This window comes from Bubalus bubalis, chromosome 5, assembly GCF_019923935.1.
Source record: "Bubalus bubalis isolate 160015118507 breed Murrah chromosome 5, NDDB_SH_1, whole genome shotgun sequence".
NCBI lineage: Eukaryota > Metazoa > Chordata > Mammalia > Artiodactyla > Bovidae > Bubalus > Bubalus bubalis.
The window spans coordinates 35,454,307-35,479,067 of NC_059161.1; the positions used below are offsets into that span (position 1 = coordinate 35,454,307).

Consider the following 24,761-nt stretch of genomic DNA (forward strand, 5'->3'; position numbering starts at 1 on the left):
TCACATATCAGTATAGAAGCAGCTTCCATTCATTATATTTTGAAATTGTAGTTGATTCTGCTTGTAACGTGACACATGCTTTTTTGGAATTTATCATCCTGTGCAAAAAAATTCACACAAATCACAGGACTTAGGGACAAGAGTTGTTTTGTTGTGTAATCATTAGCTCCGGGCTTGAAGAAAGTTAGTCTTAAAGATTGTTGTCATAACAACTTAGAATTTAAGAAAAAACATCTTATGTGACTTAGACAAAGCAGTGTAGAAAAAAATGTTTGTCCCTTTCTCTTCTTCAAGGGCCCTGGACTCCTTTCTTGTGCTGGGGGCTGGGGAGAGGCAGACTCCTTGTCAATCTACCTAAGAATTAACTCTCTCAATCTCACATCCTAATTTTTTGCTTAGTTACATGCAACCACCCAGTTCAGTTCAGTCGCTCAATCGTGTCTGACTCTTTGTGACCCCATGGACTGCAGCACGCTAGGCCTCCCTGTCCATCACCAACTCCCGGAGTTTACCCAAACTCATGTACATTGAGTCAGTGATGCCATCCAACCATCTCATCCCGTCATCCCCTTCTCCTCCTGCCTTCAGTCTTTCCCAACATCAAGGTCTTTTCCAATGAGTCAGCTCTTTGCATCAGGTGGCCAAACTATTGGAGTCTCAGCTTCAACATCAGTCCTTCCAATGAACACCCAGGACTGATATCCTTTAGGATGGACTGGTTGGATCTCCTTGCAGTCCAAGGGACTCTCAAGAGTCTTCTCCAACACCACAGTTCAAAAGCATCAATTCTTTGGCACTCAGCTTTCTTTATAGTCCAACTCTCACATCCATACATGACTATTGGAAAAACCATAGCCTTGACTAGATGGACGTTTGCTGACAAAGTAATGTCTCTGCTTTCTAATATGCTGTCTAAGTTGGTCATAACTTTCCTTCCAAGGAGTAAGCATCTTTTAATTTCATGGCTGCAATGAGCATCTGCAGTGATTTTGGAGCCCCCCAAAATAAAGTCAGCCACTGTTTGCCCATCTATTTGCTATGAAGTGATGGCACTGGATGCCATGATCTTAGTTTTCTGAATGTTGAGCTTTAAGCCAGCTTTTTCACTTTCCTCTTTCACTTTCATCAAGAGGCTTTTTAGTTCCTCTTCACTTTCTGCCATAAGGGTGGTATCATCTGCATATCTGAAGTTATTGATATTTCTCCCAGAAATCTTGATTCCAGCTTGTGCTTCCTCCAGCCCAGGGTTTCTAATGATATACTCTGCATATAAGTTAAATAAGCAGGGTGACAGTATATAGCCTTGACGAATTCCTTTTGTTATTTGGAACCAGTGTGTTGTTCCATGTCCAGTTCTAACTGTTGCTTCCTGACATGCATACAGGTTTCTCAAGAGGCAGGTCAGGTGGTCTGGTATTCCCATCTCTTTCAGAATTTTTGTACAGTTTATTGTGATCCACACAGTCAAAAGCTTTGGCATAGTCAAGAAAGCAGAAATAAATGTTTTTCTGGAACTCTTGCGTTTTTGATGATCCAGTGGATGTTGACAATTTGATCTCCGGTTCCTCTGCCTTTCCTAAAACCAGCTTGAACATCTGGAAGTTCATGGTTCACATATTGCTGAAGCCTGGCTTGGAGAATTTTGAGCATTACTTTACTAGCATGTGAGATGGGTGCAATTGTGTGGTAGTTTGAGCATTCTTTGGCATTGCCTTTCTTTGGGATTGGAATGAAAACTGACCTTTTCCAGTCCTGTGGCCACTGCTGAGTTTTCCAAATTTGCTGGCATATTGAGTGCAGCACTTTCACAGCATCATCTTTTAGGATTTGAAATAGCTCAACTGGAATTTCATTCCCTCCACTAGTTTGTTCATAGTGATGCTTCCTAAGGCCCACTTGACTTCATATTCCAGGATGTCTGGCTCTAGGTCAGTGATCACACCATTGTGATTATCTGGGTCATGAAGATCTTTTTTGTACAGTTCTTCTGTGTATTCTTGCCACCTCTTCTTAATATCTTCTGCTTCTGTTAGGTCCATACCATTTCTTTTTTGAGCCCATCTTTGTGTGAAATGTTCCCTTGGTATCTCTAATTTTCTTGAAAGAAAGAAAGTGAAGTCACTCAAGTCGTGTCCAACTCTTTGCAACCCCATGGACTATAGCCTACCGGGCTCCTCTGTCCATGGGATTTTCCAGGCAATAGTACTGGAATGGATTGCCATTTCCTTCTCCAGCGGATCTTCCCGACCCAGGGATCGAACCCAGGTCTCCCGCATTGTAGAAAGACACGTTATCATCTGAGCCACCAGGGAAGTCCTAATTTTCTTGAGGAGATCTCTAGTCTTTCCCATTCTGTTGTTTTCCTCTATTTCTTTGCATTGATCGCTGAGGAAGGTTTTCTTATCTCGCCTTGCTATTCTTTGGAACTCTGCATTCAGATGCTTATATTTTTCCTTTTCTCCTTTGCTTTTCGCTTCTCTCCTTTTCACAGCCATTTGTAAGGCCTCCTCAGACAGCCATTTTGCTTTTTTGCATTTCTTTTCCATGGGGATGGTCTTGATCCCTGTCTCCTGTACAGTGTCACAAACCTCTGTCCATAGTTCATCAAGCACTCTATCACATCTAGTCCCTTAAATCTATTTCTCACTTCCACTGTATAATCATAAGGGATTTGATTTAGGTCATACCTGAATGGTCTAGTGGTTTTCCCTACTTTCTTCAATTTCAGTCTGAATTTGGCAATAAGGAGTTCATGATCTGAGCTACAGTCAGCTCCTGGTCTTGTTTTTACTTACATAGAGCTTCTCCATCTTTGGCTGCAAAGAATATAATCAATCTGATTTCTGTGTTGACCATCTGGTGATGTCCATGTGTAGAATCTTCTCTTGTGTTGTTGGAAGACAGTGTTTGCTATGACCAATGAATTCTCTTGGCAAGACTCTATTAGCCTTTGCCCTGCTTCATTCCATATTCCAAGGCCAAATTTGCTTGTTACCCCAGGTGTTTCTTGACTTCCTCCTTTTACATTCCAGTCCCCTATAATGAAAAGGACATCTTTTTGGGGTGTTAGTTCTAAAAGGTCTTGTAGGTGTTCATAGAACCATTCAACTTCAGCTTCTTCAGGGTTACTGGTTGGGGCGTAGACTTGGATTACTGTGATATTGAATGGTTTGCCTTGGAAACGAACAGAGATCATTCTGTCATTTTTGAGACTGCATCCAAGTACTACATTTCGGACTCTTTTGTTGACTATGATGGCTACTCCATTTCTTCTAAGGGATTCCTGCCCACAGTAGTAGATATAATGATCATCTGAGTTAAATTCACCCATTCCAGTCCATTTTAGTTCGCTGATTCCTAGAATGTCAGCGTTCACTCCTGCCATCTCCTGTTTGACCACTTCCAATTTGCCTTGATTCATGGACCTGACATTCCAGGTTCCTATGCAGTTTTACAGCATCGGGCCTTGCCTCTATCACCAGTCACAAGCACAACTGGGTGTTGTTTTTGCTTTGACTCCGTCTCTTCATTCTTCCTGAAGTTATTTCTCCACTGATCTGCAGTAGCATATTGGGCATCTTCCGACCTGGGGAGTTCATCTTTCAGTGTCCTATCATTTTGCCTTTTCATACTGTTCATGGGGTTCTCAAGGCAAGAATACTGAAGTGGTTTGCCATTCCCTTCTCCAGTGGACCACATTTTGCAACCTCTAAGTATAATAAAAGATTCCCACCCTGAATTCTAAATCACTCTGGGTTTGACTGTTGGATTACTTGAGATGAATAAAGTATTCAGTGTACACAGACTCTCTGTATTTAACTTGAGTAGGTATTATTTTTTAAAAATTATTATTTTTGGCTTCACTGGGCCTCTGTTGCTGTGAGGGCTTTCTCTGGTTTTGGCAAGCGGGGCTGCTCTCTAGTTGCAGTGCGAGGGCTTCTCATTCTGGTGGTTTCTTGCTGCAGAACATAGGCTCTAGGTGAGTGGGCTTCAGTAGTTGTAGTACTTGGGCTGGCTCTCAGGTGAGGGCTCAGTAGTTATGGCTCCTGGGTTTAGTTGCTCTGAAGCATATGGGCTCTTCCTGGACCAGTGGTTAAACCCGTGTCCCCTGAACTATAAGGCAAATTTTCAACCACTGGGCCACCAGCGAAGCCCATAGGTTTTACCTTTTGACCTACTTAAAATGTAGTTAATAATGAAAAGTATTAGATTTGGCTGCTCAAAGGCCTGCCTCTTAAGTGAGATTTCTGCCATATCATATAGTTTGCTGCCTTTTTAATATGTTAAGTGGATAATTAATTAGATATTTGCCTCTAAAACGAGTCTTTCTGTTCTTCATAGCGCCTCGAATCCCAGCAGGTAAAAGAATTTTTACCACAACACATACTCCTGGTTGTGTTTTTCTTGAAATAGATGAAAGGTAAGTACTTCTTTAAGCCTAAAAGAAATTTGTTTTGGAAAATAAATTAAAATATTTAAAACTTTATGTTTAACATACATCTACATAATGACATCTATCCATTTGCCCATTTGATGTTTGTTAGTTTGAAATTTGTGTTGTCTAAAATTTTAACATATCTTGCTTGTTGTACTTCTAAGATTTACAAGTTATCATGTTTTATTTCAAAGCTTTAGGTGGGTCAGAATTATTTTTCCGTGCTGCCCAAGAGGACAGTGAACCTTGGACCCATAGTATATCAGTGTTAGTCCCCGGATTGTGTCCAACTCTTTGCAATCTCATGGACTATATATAGCCCGCCAGGCTCCTCTGTCAGTGGGAGTCTCCAGGCAAGAATATTGGAGTGGGTAGCCATTCCCTTCTGCTGGGGATCTTCTTACCCCAGAGATGGAAGCTGGGTCTCCTGCAGTGTATTAGGGAAGCCCCCATAGTGTATAATTATGGTCAAAATGAGACCTAGACGCTGGCCTCTGAGCCCTGTGTACATGTATTGCTTGCTCTAGGCAAGTGCTTCCCAGTTTATGATGAATTTTTATTAGTCTGAAGTGAAGGGGGAAAGGAGCAAGAAAAATAAGGCACATTTCTTTTTTTGTAAAGCTAAGTTTACTTAATTTAAAGAATTGTTACTTGTTTTGAACTTGTGTCCTACCTACTTTTTTTAGTTATTAAAATAGTCTTTGTTATTTAACAAGTAGTGATAGTAGATAGTCATCATTGCTTATTGTTTTTTTTTATACCTTTATTTGGAAAAATGAAACATTGTTATCCCCTGATCGTACCCTTCATCTTCCCCCTGCTGCTGCTAGGTCGCTTCAGTCGTGTCCAACTCTGTGCGACCACATAGACGGTGGCCCACCAGGCTCCCCCGTCCCTGGGATTCTCCAGGCAAGAACACTGGAGTGGGTTGCCATTTCCTTCTCCAATGCATGAAAGGGAAAAGTGAAAGTCAAGTGGCTCAGTCGTGTCCGACTCTTCGCCGCCCCATGGTCTGCAGCCTACCAGGCTCCTTCGTCCACGGCATTTTCCTGGCAAGAGTACTGGAGTAGGGTGCCATCTTCCCCCACGCTTATGTAAAAATTTTACTTTATTTGTGAAACCTGAAAATCTGAGAACTAATACATCAATCATATTATAGGTGAGCATAAAGCAAAAATGTGAAAAAATCTGACACAGTTATGATAGGTATTAATTTTGGTTTTAAAAATTTTTTAACATCCAGGGAATTCCCTGATGATCCAGTGGTTAGGACTCTGCACTTCTACTGCTGAGAGCCTGGGTTCAATCTCTGATCAGGAAACTGCTGCTGCTGCTGCTAAGTTGCTTCAGTCGTGTCCGACTCTTAGTGACCCCATGGACTGCAGCCTACCAGGGTCTTCCATCCATGGGATTTGCCAGGCAAGAGTACTGGAGTGGGGTGCCATTGCCTTCTCCGATCAGGAAACTAAGATCCCACAAAATGCATTGAGGCAAAAAAAAAATAAAAAGTTTTTTTAACTTCCAGAAATGGATTTATTACCCATTTATTACCATTTAGTTATGAAACTAAACAGTAATAGTGAGTTACTTTGTGTAATATAATCTGTACAAGGTAAGAAAATTTGGCTAAAGATATTCTAAAAATAGCTTAAGTTTATTGCATTAGAAAGTATGGTTAAGACTCCAGGCTTCCACTGCAGGGAGTGTGGATTCGATCCCTGGTTGAGAAACTTAAGATCCTGAATATCATGAGGATGTGGCAAAAAATAACAAAGATTATGTATACATGAGCTTCCCTGGTAGCTCAGATGGTAAAGCATCTGCCTGCAATGCCAAAGACCTGGGTTCGATCCTTGGGTCGGGAAGATCCCCTTGGAAAAGGAAATGGCAGCCTACTCCAGTACTCTTGCCTGGAAAATCCCATGGATGGAGGAGCCTGGCAGGCTACAGTCCATGGGGTTGCAAAGAGTTGGACACGACTGAGCGACTTCATTTTCTTTCTTTCTTATATATACATGAGAAAAAGAAACTGTTTGTGAATTTGTACACATAGAAAATGTTTACAGAGTCAGTTTTTTTTCTAAGTCATCTTGAATGTCTGATCATTAGAATTTTCTTATGAACATTTATCCTACAAATGTCTTTGTGACTGGTCCTCTATTTGATACTACTGTTAGGCAGACATTGTTTTTGTATACTTATAAATACTCTGTATAAATTTGTAGCCTGCTTTCTTCATTTAACACCATAAGCATTCTTCTGTGTTATAATATGATCTTTGTAGACTTTTTAAAAGGCAGTGCAATTGAGGGCCTCAAGAGACCTCTGAAAAAGTGAAAAATGTTAGTTGCTCAGTCGTGTCTGACTCTTTGTGACCCCATGGACTGGAGCCCACCACTCCTCTGTCCATGGGGATTCTCCAGGCAAGAATACCAGAGTGGGTTGCCATTCCCTTCTTCAGGGGATCTTCCCGACCCAGGGACCAAACCCAGTTCTCCTGCATTGCAGGCGGGTTCTTTACTGTCCGAGCCACCAGGGAAGCCCTCTGAGACCTCTACGGAACTTGTAAAAAGTATAGACTCCTAGTGTCACCCCAGAAACACTGATTTAGGCAGCGGTGAGCCTGCAAGTCTGGCTTTTGGAAGTTTGGCAGGTGATTCTGATGCAACACCTCCAGTGACCAGCGCTTCTTAGATTATGTTAACTCTTTACCCACAACATAGGCACGCGGGTTGCTTGCTGCTTTTATAAATGCTGTAATCAACATCTCTGCGTACCTTTCTTCATATTTAGAGTTTATCTGAAAAGTACTGTTGAGAGTGTGTAAGGCACAACAGTCGCTTGGCGCGATGACGTGCTGCCTGTGCTGTGTCTGTGCTCAGGGCCGTGCCTTTCCTGGGTTACCTACCTCAGGACCTGATCGGGACATCCATCCTAGTGTACCTGCACCCGGAAGATCGCTCTCTGATACTTGCTGTGCACCAAAAAGGTAAGCACCTGCTTCTTTACAGGAGGGCTTTTTTTGTTTTTCACTGATCTCCTTAAATTTTTCATTTCATTTCTCACTAGAGCTTCTCTCAACCTCTAATCATTAGAAGTGCTCAGTCACTCCGTCCTGTGCAGCCCCCTGGACTGCAGACCACCCCCATGGAATTTTCCAGGCAGGAGTGCTGGAGTGGGTTGCCATGTCCTCCCCCAGGGGATCCCCCAGGTGATCCTCCCGACCCAGGAATCGAGCCCGTCTCTCGTGCATTGGCAAGCAGTGCCGCCAGTGCGGCCTGGGAAGCCCCTTGATCATTAGTGTTACCTTGAATCAAAAAAACAGTGTATTGAAACCACGGAAACATTATTTTTTTCTATTTTGATATTTTAAAACATTTACAAATAAGTGCCTCAAGAGAGGCATTTGTAATAAACATTCATGTTAAATTCTGTCTCATTGTTTTATGTAGTCTTGAAGTATGCAGGCCATCCTCCCTTTGAACACCTGCCCATTAGATTTTGTTGTCAAAATGGGGATTACGTCATACTGGACTCCAGTTGGTCCAGCTTCGTGAACCCATGGAGCCAGAAGGTTTCTTTCATCATCGGTCGCCATAAAGTGCGAACGTAAGTCAATCAGTTTTCCTATTTTCTAAAAAATGTTTTTTCAAATAATATTCTCGGGCCCATTGACTCCTCTTTGAATCAGTTGACACACGAACTCAACAAAGAACAGGTTTTTGACAGTGCTTCTGGGAGACATTTTGGCCTTCAAATATTAAGAGCCTTATAATATTTTTACTTCTACTTCCTTGGCCTAGTAACTCTATTATGGGAGTATGCTAAAGAAATAAGTCTACATGCAGAGAGCTTTGTAAAGAAAAGACAGATTCTGCAATGTTATTTAATTGTAATAGCTTATATTGTTGTTGTTCAATGGCTAAGTCATTTAAGACGCTTCTTGATCCTGTGGACTGCAACACACCAGGCTTTTCTGTCCTTCACTCCCTCCTGGAGTTTGCTCACACTCTTGTCCATTGAGTCGATGATGCTATCTAATCATCTCATCCTCTGCTTTCCCCTTCTCCTCCTGCCTTCAGTCTTTCCTAGCATCAGCATCTTTTCCATTGAGTCAGCTCTTTGCATCAGGTGGCCAAAATATTGGAGCTTCAGCTTCACATTAGTCCTTCCAATGAATATTCAGGGTTGATTTCCTTTAGGATTGACCAATAATAGCTTAAATGTCATCATTAAGGAAGTTCTGAAATATTTGTTTGACATGTTATTATATTGATCCAATGAAAATTTTTATAGAAACTATGTATCATGGGAAATTGATATATTAGGTGATGGGAAAAGCAGCCTGCAGAATTTTTATACAGCCTAATTATGTTTAAAACAAACACTATGAAACAGGAAAAAGAAGATTAGAAAGAAATAAAATATAAATTTTGATTATGTGTGGATAGTGGTTTGAAGTAAGGGTTTTTTTTTTCTCTTCTTTTCCTTTTCTCAACTTTAACATTCTCTTTAGTGAGCCTATAAGATTCTTTTTTTCTTTTTTCTATTTTTTTTCTTTTCTTCTGCTGTCGAATTCCACTTATTTGTCTCAATTTTGTTGCATCTTTATTTTTTAAATATAGATTATTTTATATTTATTTGCCTCCTGGCACTTCTAATTCAAGCCTGCTTGATTATTCTTTCCTGTCTGTGTAAAAACCTTACAAATGAATCCCAAGGAACCTGGACCATTGTTCTTATAGTCTGATATCCTGTTGGTCCCTGGGCTTTGTGGTCCGTATAAAATTGACCTGTAGGTTTCTCAGCCAGCCCATAAATTTCCCTTTGATGTCTGTTTCTATTAGGAATGGGAATTATACCTAACTCTTCAGTACTAAATTGAAGAAAGTGGGGAAAACCACTAGACCATTCAGGTATGACCTAAATCAAATCCCTTATGATTATACAGTGGAAGTGAGAAATGGATTTAAGGGACTAGATCCAATAGACAGAGTGCCTGATGAACTATGGATGGAGGTTTGTGACATTGTACAGGAGACAGGGATCAAGACCATCCCCAAGAAAAAGAAACACAAAAAGGCAAAATGGCTATCTGAGGAGGCCTTACAAATGGCTGTGAAAAGAAGAGAAGTGAAAAGCAGAGGAGAAAAGGAAAGATATAAGCATCTGAATGCAGAGTTCCAAAGAATAGCAAAGAGAGATAAGAAAGCCTTCCTCAGTGATCAGTGCGAAGAAATAGAGGAAAACAATAGAATGGGAAAGACTAAAGATCTCTTCAAGAAAATTAGAGATACCAAGGGAACATTTCATGCAAAGATGCTCTCAATAAAGGACAGAAATGGTATGGACCTAACAGAAGCAGAAGATATTAAGAAGAGGTGGCAAGAATACACAGAAGAACTGTACAAAAAAGATCTTCATGACCCAGATAATCATGATGGTGTGATCACTGACCTAGAGCCAGACATCCTGGAATATGAAGTCAAGTGGGCCTTAGGAAGCATCACTACGAACAAAGCTAGTGGAGGTGATGAAATTCCAGTTAAGCTATTTCAAATCCTAGAAGATGATGCTGTGATAGTGCTGCACTCACTATGTCAGCAAATTTGGAAAACTCAGCAGTGGCCACGGGACTGGAAAAGGTCAGTTTTCATTCTAATCCCAAAGAAAGGGGATGCCAAAGAATGCTCAAAGTGAAGTAAAGTGAAGTTGCTCAGTCGTGCCTGACTCTTTATGATCCCATGGGATTTTCCAGGCAAGAATACTGGAGTGGGTTGCCATTTCCTTCTCCAGGGGATCTTCCCCACCCAGGGATTGAAACCGGGTCTCCCGCATTGTAGGCAGATGCTTTACTGTCTGAGCCGCCAGGGAAGTCCCGCACAATTGTGTTCATCTCACACACTAGTAAAGTAATGCTCAAAATTCTCCAAGCCAGCCTTCAGCAATATGTGAACCATGAACTTCCAGATGTTCAAGGTGGTTTTAGAAAAGGCAGAGGATCTGGAGATCAAATTGCCAACATCTGCTGAATCATTGAAAAAGCAAGAGAGTTCCAGAAAAATGTCTATTTCTGCTTTCTTGACTATGCCAAAGCCTTTGACTGTGTGGATCACAATAAACTGTGGAAAATTCTGAAAGAGATGGGAATACCAGACCACCTGACCTGCCTCTTGAGAAACCTGTATGCATGTCAGGAAGCAACAGTTAGAACTGGACATGGAACAACAGACTGGTTCCAAATAACAAAAGGAGTATGTCAAGGCTGTATATTGTCACCCTGTTTATTTAACTTATATGCAGAGTCCATCATGAGAAACTCTGGGCTGGAGGAAGCACAAGCTGGAATCAAGATTTCTGGGAGAAATATCAATAACCTCAGATATGCATATGACACCACCCTTATGGCAGAAAGTGAAGAAGAATTCAAGAGCCTCTTGATAAAAGTGAAAGAAGAGAGTGAAAAAGTTGGCTTAAAGCTCAACATTCAGAAAACTAATATCATGGCATCCGGTCCCATCACTTCATAGCAAATAGATGGGGAAACAGTAGAAACAGTGGCTGACTTTATTTTGGGGGGGTCCAAAATCACTGCAGATGGTGATTGTGGCCATGAAATTAAAATATACTTACTCCTTGGAAGGAAAGTTATGACCAACCTAGACAGCATATTAATAAGTAGAGACATTACTTTGTCAACAAAGGTCCATCTAGTCAAGGCTATGGTTTTTCCAGTAGTCATGTATGGATGTGAGAGTTGGACTATAAAGAAAGCTGAGTGCCAAAGAATTGATGCTTTTGAACTGTGGTGTTGGAGAAGACTCTTGAGAGTCCCTTGGACTGCAAGGAGATCCAACCAGTCCATCCTAAAGGATATCAGTCCTGGGTGTTCATTGGAAGGACTGATGTTGAAGCTGAGACTCCAATAGTTTGGCCACCTGATGTGAAGAGCTGACTCATTTGAAAAGACCCTGATGCTGGGGAAAATTGAGGGCAGGAGAAGGGGACCACAGAGGATGAGATGGTTGGATGGCATCACCGACTCAATGTACATGAGTTTGCGTGAACTCCGGGAGTTAGTGATGGACAGGGAGGCCTGGAGTGCTGTGGGTCATGGGGTTACGAAGAGTCAGAAACTACTGAGCGACTGAACTGAATTTCAGTGTTATGCTGCTGCTGTTGTTCTTTTTCAGCTGCTAAGTTGTGTCCAGTTCTTAGCAACCCCGTGGACTGCAGCACGCCAGACTTCTGTGTCCTCCACTTTCTCCAAGGGTTTGTCAGTTTCTGTTGAGATGGCGATGCTATCTAATAATCTCATCCTCTGCTGTCCCCTTCTCCTTTTGACTTCAATCTTTCCCAGCATCAGCGTCATTTCCAATGAGTCACCTCTTTGCATCAGGTGGCCAAAGTATTGTAGCTTCAGCTTCAGTATCAGTCCTTCCAGTGGCTATTCAGGGTTGATTTCCTTTAGGATTGACTGGTTTGATCTCCTTGCAGTCCAAGGGACTCTCGAAAGTCTTCTCCAACACCACAGTTCGAAAGCATCAGGTCTAAAACACTCAGCCTTCCTTATGATCTAAGTCTCACATATGTACATGACCACTGGAAAAACCATAGGTTGATAAATTATCTTTTGTATTTTTTTATTCAACTTTGCAGATATAAGCATAAAACTAAGAACAGTAGATCTCCCAGTCAGACTTATTTTATCCTGTGTTAATATTGTGATGGAGTGATGCTGGGCCATGGTGAGATAGGCCTCAGGTTGCTCTGACCTGACTGTGCTCCAGGGTTCAGCCTCTCAGCAGAGTGAGTCTGCAGCCTTAGTGGAAGCATCAGGCTCCCTGCATCCCTGACTCATGAGGCTGATTTGTGGTAGAAGACTAATCTGATAATTAAGGTAGCTAATATGACTGCCAAGGAAGAGCTATTCATATTGATCAGCCCAATAGGGAAACCTGTTGGGAAATGAAGATAAAATTAGATGGTTGCTTAGAAAGAATACAGGAAACCCCACTTCTTCTGATGAGATGTCCATTTGGGTGTCTGTTGACTGGTCTGAGCACCTCCCCATCAGCACCAGAGGAATGTCCTAGATTTTTTCTCCAACTATCCTTTCCGTTCTTTGATTTAAAAATGTATGGAATAGGGGCTTTCCATGGCTAATAAGTCAAAAATCTCTCTTGGTACATGTCACATTGCAGTTGAAAATATGTGAGTTATTTTCAGATATCTTTTGATACTGATTTCTACCATAGTTCCACAGTGATAAGAGAACAGACTCTGTAGGATTTCAGTACCTTTAGACCATGAAATTTTTGCACCTTGTTTTATGTCCCTGGATATGTTCCATTGTCTCCTAGTTTAGACTCTATGGGAGCTTGAATATAATTTGGATCCTACTGTTGTGTGAAAATTGTATAAATCTTAATTATGTTGAATTGATTCACAGTGCTTCCCAGGTTTACTATATCCTTCTACTTCTCTGTATATTCATTCTATTCGTTTTTGAGAGTTTGATATTGAGTGTGTTTGTGTTAGTCACTCAGTTGTGCCTGACTCTTTGTGACCCCCATGGAGTATAGGTAGCCAGGCTCCTCCGTCCATGAAATTCTTCAGGCAAGAATATTGGAGTGGGTAGCCATTTCCTTCTCCAGGGGATCTTCCCAACCCAGGAATTGAACCCAGGTCTCCTGCATTGTAGGTGGGTTCTTTACCATCTGAGCCACCATGGAAACCCTTTGATATTGAAACCCCAACTAAAAATCTTAATTTATCTACTTTAAAAAATAATGTATATATATGTATATATAGGAGCTATATGTAACTCTCCTCTATTTTCCAAGTCTTCTGTAAATACCACACTTTCGTAATTTAAAAAAAGGAAAGAGAAAAAAATTACTTAAAAAAAAAAAAATATATATATATATATATATATGGAGTAGGGACTTTCCTGGTGGTCCAGTGGTTAAAAATTCGAGTTCCATTGCAAGGGGTGCAGGTGTGATCCCCAGTTGGGTAGCTAAGACCCCACATACCTTGAGGCTAAAAAACCAACACATAAAACAGAAACAATATTGTAACAAATGCAATAAAGACGTTAAAAATGGTCCACATCAAAAAACAATCTTAAAAATATGTGGAATAAATTGACATATTAATACTTACAGTGTTTTCAGTGCTTTTTAAAGATTATACCAATATTTGCATCTCCACATGCAGGGTTATGTGAGGGAAAGCATTTAGAGTCTAGTAGGTATTAACCTCTCACAGAATAATAATTATCTGTTATGTTTGTGTAGTTACTTTAATGCATTTATTCCTTCAATACGTATTAATGAAGTAGCTGCTGAGTCAGGCGTTGTGCTGGACCCTAAGGATGAGGTTGTACACAGAGCAGACATTCTCTTTGCCTCCATGTAGCCCAGCGCACACGGGAAAGCAGAAGCGACTCATGCGCTGTGACACACGAGTAGAGTTTGGAAAGGTGACAGTTGAGGCGGGAGGGGGCTGTGAGAGTGTTCAGTGAGGGACCCTAACCTTAATTATCTCTTTGATATTAAGCAGCTCTGTGGGGAGGAAGGCTAGGTGCTTATTACCTCTCACATTACAGAAAAAAAAAAAATTCACATTCGGTGAGAGTCACTTTCTCACCGATCTCTGAGGGAGGAAGTTGCAAAGAGGAGATGAATATCAAATTTCCTTCCTTAGCCTTCAACCAATTTCCTGACGAGCACCGCAGCCAACTCTTCCTGCTGAGTTGATAGCATTTGTTGAAAGTGGTGTCGCTCTTGCGACGTGAATCATTTTTTTTGGCTGAGTGATGCAGTTTGTGGTATCTTAGTTGATCTTAGTTCCTTACATGTGCATGCTCAGTCGTATCTGGCTCTTGGCAATCCTATGGGCTGTAGCCCACCAGGCTCCTCTGTCCATGGGATTCTCCAGGCAAGAGTACTGGAGTGGGTTGCCATGCTCTCCTCCAGGGGATCTTCCCAACCCAGGGATCAAACCTGAATCTCCTGCATCTCTTACATTGCAGACAGATTCTTTACCACTGAGCCACCGAGGAATCCTTAGTTCCTTGACCAGGGATTGAACCTGAGCCCTTGGCAGTGAAAGCTCTGAGTCCTCATGGCTAGACCAGCAGGGAATCCTCTCATGTAAATCCTTTGAGTGATGTAATTGGTGATTAAATATACAGCTCAGTTTTGTATGAAGGGTCCCCACCGGGAATATCCCAGTCTCATTGCACAAAGTCGGACGTCCTATGTTCACTCAAACTTGCACTTGACCAGCAGCCCAGACACCTCTGGATGACACTCAGGCTCATGGTGCATGGGACAGGAGGAGGGGGAAGTGGTGGAGTAGTTGCAGTGGTGCTCACTTATTGTGAGAGTTTAGAAAATGTGGCTTATTCTTGATGTATGTCATGAAGCAAGGCTACTTCTTGTCGCATAGAGGGTCCTGAGTCGTCGTCAGTTCCTTCTCTTAGTTGCTATTCAGCTAGTAGATTTCAGATGCTCTAGAATTTGAATATAAAGAAGACTGAAGGTTTTGTGACAGCCACATGTTCACCATGAGGATGGGAGCAGAGTCATCTTTATTACATAGCTCAAGTGATTAGATACATTAAGCATTGAATGTTGTTTGACAAACTTAAGGTCTTAAATGGAGAGGGAAATGGCAACCCACTCCAGTATTCTTGCCTGGAGAATCCCATGGAGGGAGGAGCCTGGTAGGCTACAGTCCATGGGGTCGAAAAGCGTTGGACAGGACCGAGCGACTTCACTTTCACTTTCACTTTCAAGGTCTTAAAATTTCTTAGAAAAAAAGTGAAAAGTGAAATTGTTAGTTACTCAGTCGTGTCTGACTCTGCGACTCCATGGACTGTAGCCCACCAGGCTCCTCTGTTCATGGGATTCTCCAGGCAAGAAGACTGGAGTGGGTTGCCATTTCCTCCCCCAGGGGATCTTCCTGACCCAGGGATCAAATCCAGGTCTCTTTCATCTAAGGTGAATTCTTTACTGTCTGAACCACCAAGGAAGCCCTCAGTTTCAGAACCAGTAGGTTACTCAGTTCATGTTAAATTTGGAGACCAGTAGTTGTTGAACATGCTTTAGTAGCTGAGGAGGTTACTTGTCACTGTTTTAAATTTATACAGATACAATGCTGAAATGATTATGGAAAGATATGAGCTATGAAGAGACTGAACTAAAATCTGTTAACGTCTCCCTTGTTTCTTTGGATTTTCTCTGCTTCCATAAATAGAATATGAGCTTCATATTTTCTGTATTTGGAGTTGAAGAGTTGCTTTGTAAAGACATAGCTTTATTGTTTGAATGTTCTATTAAAGATCACTTTAGACATCATTGTGAATGAATCTTAAATTGCTTGACTCAGTCTTTCCCTTGGCATTTTGTAGGAGTCCACTAAACAAGGATATTTTTGCCACCAGAGTAAGAAAGATGAGCAATGATGACAAAGACATCACAGAATTACAAGAACAAATTCAAAAACTTCTCTTACAGGTAAAGTGAGAGATTTAAAAAAAAAAACAAACAAACACAAAATTCTCATAGTTGTGTTTAATTTTAACATTCAGTCTTAGTAAAGTCATTTCACAGAAATAAACTGCTAGCCTTACCCTCTACATTCCAGAAATTTTTGTCTTCTTTTTAAGTTAAATTTCATTAATCTTGTTTTCCTTTATCTGTGTTAAATACACAGGACATTTTTGTAAGAACCTTTTTGAAGACAGCATAATGAGTCACAGGAAGCAATTAGACAAAGAAGTTATTTCTAAATGAGAGAATTCTTGTCTTTCAAATGCTGCCAGTGTTTTAGCTTTGCTGTTCTTTGAAATAATTAATTTTAAAAGTGGGGGGAGGAGTGGCAGGTCTCAGTATCTCTAGTCATTATGAGGCAAAAGTGTGAAAAACAACTACCTGTTGAAAACAAGTACCAAAATGATTTCTCCTAGAGATTCAGTGAGTAACCTTGCTGAGTGTTTACTAATGGTGAAAGAGGAGAGGAGCAGGTTGCCCTCACTGGACTGACTCCGTTTTTAAAGGAAAAGGAACTCCGTCTTACAGTCTCGGCAAACTTTTGGACTGTATATCTAGGAGGCCATGGAGATAAAATACCAGCAGCCGAATAGGCCTCTCGGGCAGATTAAAAACCAGACCAGGCAGACCCTGTACTTAGCTAGAGCTCCCAGCGCCAGAAGGAATGCAGTGTCCCCTGTGTAATCAATCACTATCTATAATCTTAATAATACCTATTGCTGTTGGCTAAGCTGTATGTCCAGATAGCTTTAGAATGTGAATTTATGGCTGTAACCTGATTGTATCTTTTAATAACATTGTCCAGAGTGGGTTTTAAGAATCTGGGGATATGGGTTTGGGTACCTACACTTTGGATATAAAAGGTTGTCACAAATATCGGTCAGGGTCTCTGGGTCAAGAGGAAACTCTGCCTTGGACCTGCCGATGTAATAAACTGCACTCCGCTATTCACGCTGTCCTTCTGAGTGAGTTGGCTTCCCTGAGCGTTTGGCTACAACAGTGGTACCACTAAAACTGTTGGTCAGTAATTTTCAAAATGTCGTTCATAAAATCTCTGTTGTTCGATTGCTAAGTCGTGTCTGACTCTTTGCAACCCCATGGACTACAGCACACCAGGCTTCCTTGTCCTTCACTGTCTCCCAGACTTTGCTCAAACTCATGTCCATTGAGTCAATGAAGCTATCCAGCCATCTCTAGGGTTCATGAAGTATCTGTTAGGTTTGGGGGGATAGTATGGTATGTATTGGTATTTTGTTTGTTCTGCCTGTTTTAAACTCAGCATCAAGAGTTAGAGTTTATTTTCATGTTTTGTTAAATTTATTAACCATGGCTTTTAAAAAAAAAGTTGTACTCTAAATACCCACCTAGACTAGAAAAGTAAACTCTGCCCTTGAGAATTACTGAGATGAGAGAGAAATGTCCTCTACGTCAGCATCACCCTTCACACGCCACCATTAGGAGTCCAAAAATTTTTACCTTAATTTAGTGATTACTGCAGGTGAGCACAGAGGCAGGTAATGCAGTTCTCGCCTCTAACTTGCCGTGTAACCTGGGGCTGCGTGGGCCTCCCTCTCTCTCACAGCCCGTTCACGGGAGCATGTCCAGCGGCTACGGGAGCCTGGGGAGCAGTGGGTCACAGGAGCCTCAGGTCAGCCTCGCTTCCTCCAGTGAGTCCAGCGGGCATGGCGTGGATGAGGAGCCGAAGGCACCGGTGAGCAGGCACGTGTGTGCTTCTGAGCACTTATCCTTTTCTCCATGTGTTGTTACCCGTGACGTGTCAGCGCCGGTTCTGTACCTCGACGTGTGTGGCTTCTCAGTATATGCTCTTGAGTTGAAGACCTGATGGTCATAGACCTTCTGATCTACTTCGGTTTGGGAAAAATGTCTGTAAAAACAAAATCCCACCTTTAAGAAGGTGGCATTTAGGCTACTTGTGTGCTTTCTAAAAATTAGCCTGGAGGCTTCCCTGGTGGTCCAGTGGTTAAGACTCAGCACTTTCACTGCAGAGGGCATGGGTTCAATCCCTGGTTTGGGAACTAAGGTCCTACATGCCACAGGGTGCAGCCAAAAAAATAAATAAATAAAACAAAATTAAAAACTAGCATTTTGTGGACAGGTTGATGCAAAGCCTCCTTGGCACCCATGTGCTGTGGCTCAGCGGAAGACTGAACTAATGCTGTTATGGAGATTTCAGTTATTCTGTCCTCAGAGAACCAAGAGTTACATGTATTTGGTTTATATATCTCTTGATGCACATTGTTACAATCTTTGAAACATTGTTCATCACTCTTTGCCCTAAGTTGACTTTGCAGCAGATCTGTGCCAGTGTGAACAAGATCAAGAATCTAGGTCAGCAGCTCTACATCGAGTCAAGGGCCAAGTCAGCAAACAAGCCAGTGTCGGGAACCCGCTCAGGACAGCCTGGGGGTTTGTCATCAGGGCAGTTCCCTGCTCTCATGAAGCCATGACCCCTGGGTGTTGCTATTCAGGTTTATATACCCAGATGACAAAAGTAATAATAATCATAATAATGACGACAGCAGCAGCACTTACTATCCTGAAGGCTGAACGGCGTTAGAACGTAGTCACAGAACACTTCTACTAAAGAACTGACGTTTCTGCTAATTCTAACTGATTTGTTGATTTCCTCTCTATGTTGTTCAGTCTCTAAATCACATCCGACTTTTTGTGACCTCACGGACTGCGCTCTGGTGATGCCACCCAACTATCTTGTCCCCTCTCGTCCCCTTCTTCCCCTGCCATCAATCTTTACCAGTATCAGGGTCTTTTCCAGTGAGTTCTCTCTTTACGCCAGGTGTCCAATGTATTGGAGCTTCAGCTTCAACATCAGTCCTTACAGTGAATACTCAGGGTTGATTTCCTTTAAGATTAACTGGTTTGATCTCCTTGAATCCAAGGGACTCTCCAGCACCACAGTTCCTCTGTATGAGCAATTTATAAACCAAACTTGTTAATTTTACAATGGATTTCAGATAATCAAATATTATTAAAATGATAATCCCTTCCTATAATTTCAAACAAATGGAGAATGTCAGTGACCTAAATTGAATGAAAAACTTGGTCTTTTTCTTGCTTACATGCTTTTCTTTTCTCAATACGAGGTAAGGAACATTTCAGAAGAATTGGATCAATCATGATAGTTGACATTATTTTAAGAAGTTAGTCTGTATGCATTATAGGTCCACTGGAGAAGGGAATGGCAAACCACTTCAGTATTCTTGCCTTAAGAACCCCATGAGCAGTAGGAAAAGGCAAAAAGATAGGACACTGAAAGATGAACTCCCCAGATCCATAGGTGCCCAATATGCTACTGGAGATCAGTGGAGAAATAATTCCAGAAAGAACGAAGAGATGGAGCCAGAGCAAAAACAATACCCAGTTGTGCTTGTGACTGGTGATAGAAGCAAGGTCTGATGTTATAATATTGCATAGGAACCTGGAATGTTAGGTCCATGAATCAAGGCAAATTGGAAGTGGTCAAACAGGAGATGGCAAGAGTGAATGTTGACATTCTAGGAATTGGCAAACTAAAATGGACTGGAATGGGTGAATTTAACTCAGAGGACCATTATATCTACTACTATGGGCAGCAATCCCTCAGAAGAAATGGAGTAGCCATCATAGTCAACAAAAGAGTCCTACATGCAGTATTTGGATGCAATCTCAAAAATGATAGAATGATCTCTGTGCATTTCCAAGGCAAACCATTCAATATCACGGTAATCCAAGTCTATGCCCTGACCAATAATGCTGGAAAAGCTGAAGTTGAACGTTTCTATGAAGACCTACAAGACCTTCTAGAACTAACACCCAAAAAAGATGTCCTTTTCATTATAGGGGACTGGAATGCAAAAGTAGGAAGTCAAGAAAACACCTGGGGTAACAGGCAAATTTGGCCTTGGAGTACGGAATGAAGCAGGGCAAAGGCTAATAGAGTTTTGACAGGAGAACACACTGGTCATAGCAAACATCCTCTTCCAACAACACAAGAGGACTCTACACATGGACATCATCAGATGGCCAACACTGAAATCAGATTGATTATATTCTTTGCAGCCAAAGATGGAGAAGCTCTATACAGTCAGCAAAAACAAGACCAGGAGCTGACTGTGGCTCAGATCATAAACTCCTTATTGCCAAATTCAGACTTAAATTGAAGAAAGTGGAGAAACCACTAGACCATTCAGGTATGACCTAAATCAAATTCCTTATGATTATACAGCGGAAGTGAGAAATAGATTTAAGGGACTAGATCTGATAGATAGAGTGCCTGATAAACTATGGACAGAGGTTCATGACATTGTACAGGAGACAGGGATCAAGATCATCCTCAGGAAAAAGAAATGCAAAAAGGCAAAGTGGCTGTCTGGGGAGGCCTTACAAATAGCTGTGAAAAGAAGAGAAGCGAAAAGCAAAGGAGAAAAGCATCTGAATGCAGAGTTATTAAGAAGAGGTGGCAAGAATACACAGAAGTGTACAAAAAAGATCTTCATGACCCAGATAATCACGATGGTGTGATCACTGACCTAGAGCCAGACATCCTGGAATGTGAAGTCAAGTGGGCCTTAGGAAGCATCACTACAAACAAAGCTAGTGGAGGTGATGAAATTCCAGTTGAGCTCTTTCAAATCCTAGAAGATGATGCTGTGAAAGTGCTGCACTCAATGTGTCAGCAAATTTGGAAAACTCAGCAGTGGCCATGGGACTGGAAAAGGTCAGTTTTCATTCCAATTCCAAAGAAAGGCAATGCCAAAGAATGCTCAAACTACCGCACAGTTGCACTCATCTCACATGCTAGTAAAGTAATGCTCAAAATTCTCCAAGCCAGCCTTCAGCAATACGTGAACCATAAACTTCCAGATGTTCAAGCTGGTTTTAGGAAAGGCAGAGGAACCGGAGATCAAATTGCCGACATCCACTAGATCATCAATAATGCAAAAGAGTTACAGAAAAACATCTATTTCTGCTTTCTTGACTATGCCAAAGCCTTTGACTGTGTGGATCACAATAAACTGTGGAAAATTCTGAAAGAGATGGGAATACCAGACCACCTGACCTGCCTCTTGAGAAACCTGTATGCATGTCAGGAAGCAACAGTTAGAACTGGACATGGAACAACAGACTGGTTCCAAATAGGAAAAGGAGTACGTCAAGGCTGTGTATTGTCACCCTGCTTATTTATATGCAGAGTACATCATGAGAAACTCTGGGCTGGAGGAAGCACAAGCTGGAATCAAGGTTTCTGGGAGAAATATCAGTAACCTCAGGTATGCAGATGACACCACCCTTATGGCAGAAAGTGAGGAAGAACTCAAGAGCCTCTTGATGAAAGTGAAAGAGGAAAGTGAAAAAGCTGGCTTAAAGCTCAACATTCAGAAAACTAAGATCATGGCATCCAGTCCCATCACTTCATAGCAAATAGATGGGGAAACAGGGGAAACAGTGGCTGACTTTATTTTTTGGGGCTCCAAAATCACTGCAGATGGTGATTGCAGCCACGAAATTAAAAGACACTTACTCCTTGGAAGGAAAGTTATGACCAACCTAGACAGCATATTAAAAAGCAGAGACATTACTTTGTAAACAGAGGTCCGTCTAGTCAAGGCTATGGTTTTTCCAGTGGTCATGTATGGATGTGAGAGTTGGACTATAAAGAAAGTTGAGTGCCAAAGAATTGATGCTTTTGAACTGTGGTGTTGGAGAAGACTCTTGAGAGTCCCTTGGACTGCAAGGAGATCCAACCAGTCCATCCTAAAGGAGATCAGTCCTGGGTGTTCATTGGAAGGACTGATGTTGAAGCTGAGACTCCAATAGTTTGGCCACCTGACGCAAAGAGCTGAGTCATGAGAAGACCCTGATTCTGGGGAAGATTGTGGGCAGGAGGAGAAGGGGACGACAGGGGATGAGATGATTGGATGGCATCGCCGATCAATGGACATGAGTTTGGGTGAACTCTGGGAGTTGGTGGTGGACAGGGAGGCCTGGCATGCTGCAGTTCATTGGGTTGCAAAGAGTTGGACATCACTGAGCAACTCAACTGAAACTGATAAGCTATATCTATACACACACGGACACACACAGACACACACACACACACGAGCTTCCCTGGTGGCTCAGATGGCAAAGAATCTGGGAGACTTGGGTTCGAGCCCTGGGTTGGAAAGATCCCCTGGAGAAGGGAACAGCTACCCACTCCAGTATTCTTGCCTGGAGAATATCATGGACAGAAGAGCCTGGCAGGCTACAGTCCATGTGGTCACAAAAAGTCAGATATAACTGAGTGACTTTCACTTCACCTCACTTCACATATATATGAGTTTCATAACTCTTTACTTATGTAAATTTCTCTTCTAATTTTTCTCCTCAAATATTAATATAATGTTGGAAGTTATTGTAGATTTTGGTCACCTAAATGTTACTGATGGTCTCTACCATTGTCAAATGGGTATTTTACAGAATAGGGTGAAATCTTATCTGAAGTCAGTAATAATATAGTAGCTGTGTTTTTTGGGACTTGACATGATTTCCACAACAAAAATATCAAACTGTGGCTCCTAGAAGTGGTATCACTGGGAGCCCATAGGATGCCCTCTGGATACAGCAAGTCCTTTACTTTGGGTTTTTGTACTTTTTCTTCACCTTGACAGAAGGTTTCACGTTTCCATTTGTTTCTTTTGCTGTAGACGTAAGGGCACAAGATAGAAATGACAACTCTTTTTGTTGCTTGACACCATCAGCTCTCCTCCACAAAAGGATTTATCTTAAATATCTTTTTTTGCTCTTTATCATTATCCCATGTCCTGGCAGAGAAAATTCTTTGGGGGAGATCTTAAATCTAAATTCTCTAAATGTGTTCTTCATCGTCTGATCCAGGTAGTGCTACCTGCTGCTGCCTTGACCTCTGATCTCATGTTGATGAGATTTTTGTGTCCTGACCTCTGGAATTTTTTCTCAGAGTAGAAATTCTTTGTAAGCTCCTGCTTTATCCAGCTTCTTACTATCTGCCATTGGTGTGGCAATACCACCAGTACTGTTGTTTGAAGCTGTATATCTAAGCAGACATCAGTACTTTGTTCACCATTTTATAAAATTTAAGCTATAGGTAACTCTGTGTACTTATGCTGCTATTAAAAACTTACATTTTCTAACATATGTGTTATATTTAGTGAGCACACCTGGGATGTGACTTTGGGGAAAAATCTGTTGCCATTTGGAATAACCTCAGAAAACTGATATTACTTGGGCATCTTGATTGTATTAACATTTTAAGACCTACAAGTTTAAAGAGCTAGTTTAAAAAAAAATCTTTATTACTCAAGAGAACAGGAATACAACTTAAAGATGGAAAATGTTATAATTTAAGTATTAGAAATTGAGTAGAGACATACACCAATGAAAAGGAAAACACTAAGTGGTCATTGTACACATGTTTTATATACGGGGTGCTGCAGCACACAAGAACACGGGGTTTTAAGTATACATGTTGACCCGTTTTATGAAGGCAGGTCATGCTTTAGGAAAGAATAAGAAAGAATAATAGGGCATCCCAGGTGGCACAGTGGTAAAGAATCCACCTGCCCATGCAGGAGACACAAGAGACATGGGTTCAATCCTTGGGAGAAGGAAGGTCCCCTGAAGAAGGAATTGGCAATCCACTCTACCATTCTAGCCTGGCAAACCCCATGGACAGGGCAGCCTGGCGGGCTACAGTCCATGGGATCACAGAGAGTCAGACACAACTGAGCACTCACACACACTTAAGAAGGGAAACTTTTAAATGTATTATGGCAGGACAAGGAACAACAGAGACACGTAAAGTCCCTTCATCAGCTGTACATACCGATTGATAACCTGCTGCCAGAGAACTGGGGAAATTAGGGGAAATTGAATGTTCCGCTGCAAGGGTGACACAAAGCCCAGATGAAAGATGACTCATAAACTGAACAACTCATTCCAAACATAACAGGGAAAAAGCCCAGACAGGCATTAAGTTCATGATCTTTCTTTTTTTTTTTTTTTTTTTTTTTTTTAAATTTTATTTTATTTTTAAACTTAACATAACTGTATTAGATTTGCCAAATATCAAAATGAATCCGCCACAGGTATACATGTGTTCCCCATCCTGAACCCTCCTCCCTCCTCCCTCCCCATTCCATCCCTCTGGGTCGTCCCAGTGCACCAGCCCCAAGCATCCAGTATCGTGCATCGAACCTGGATCTTTCTTGAACCCATCAGAGTGCTGAGGCTACAGGACAGCCAGCAGGCCTGTAATCTGAGGAGAGGCACACGCTTACATGAAGTGAAGTAAGTGCTGGATCCCGTAACCGACTGAATCTTGTCACCTGCAAGAGACGGACCTTCTCTGAGGCACGATGCAAAGGGAAGCCCAAGACCTGAAAGTGGAACAAATGTTGGAAAAGAAGAGCTCTCAGGGGACCAGCCACCACCTGAAGCAGAGTGACACTGGAGGGATCTGAAAGCTGTCATACACTGAATGAAGTCATAGCAACAGTAGACCTTTAGCCTGGCCTAAAGCTTAATTAGATTGACTCTGATGTTGTGGAAGGGAAGCCATGCCCAGTCCCTGCTGTCTTATATAATATGTTCTCAGCAAATTGTGAAACATACGAAAACCAAGGAAAAAACCTCCTAAGAGACAAAATAGTCATTGGAACAAGAGTCAGGCAGGACACAGACATTGGAAATAACTGAATAATGAATACAGGCTCCAAAGGATAAGG

At 41.7% G+C, this 24,761-nt stretch overlaps 1 protein-coding gene across 1 annotated transcript in view; it reads left to right on the plus strand.

The window, feature by feature from the left end:
• Window positions 1-24,761, plus strand: part of PER3 (period circadian regulator 3) — a 68,793-nt gene that overhangs the window by 15,951 nt on the left and 28,081 nt on the right. The window contains 7 exon segments of the mRNA XM_044943947.2: window positions 4,342-4,420; window positions 7,318-7,424; window positions 7,888-8,044; window positions 15,858-15,963; window positions 17,582-17,710; window positions 18,300-18,460; window positions 22,704-22,705. Coding sequence (XP_044799882.2) covers window positions 4,342-4,420; window positions 7,318-7,424; window positions 7,888-8,044; window positions 15,858-15,963; window positions 17,582-17,710; window positions 18,300-18,460; window positions 22,704-22,705 — 741 coding nt within the window.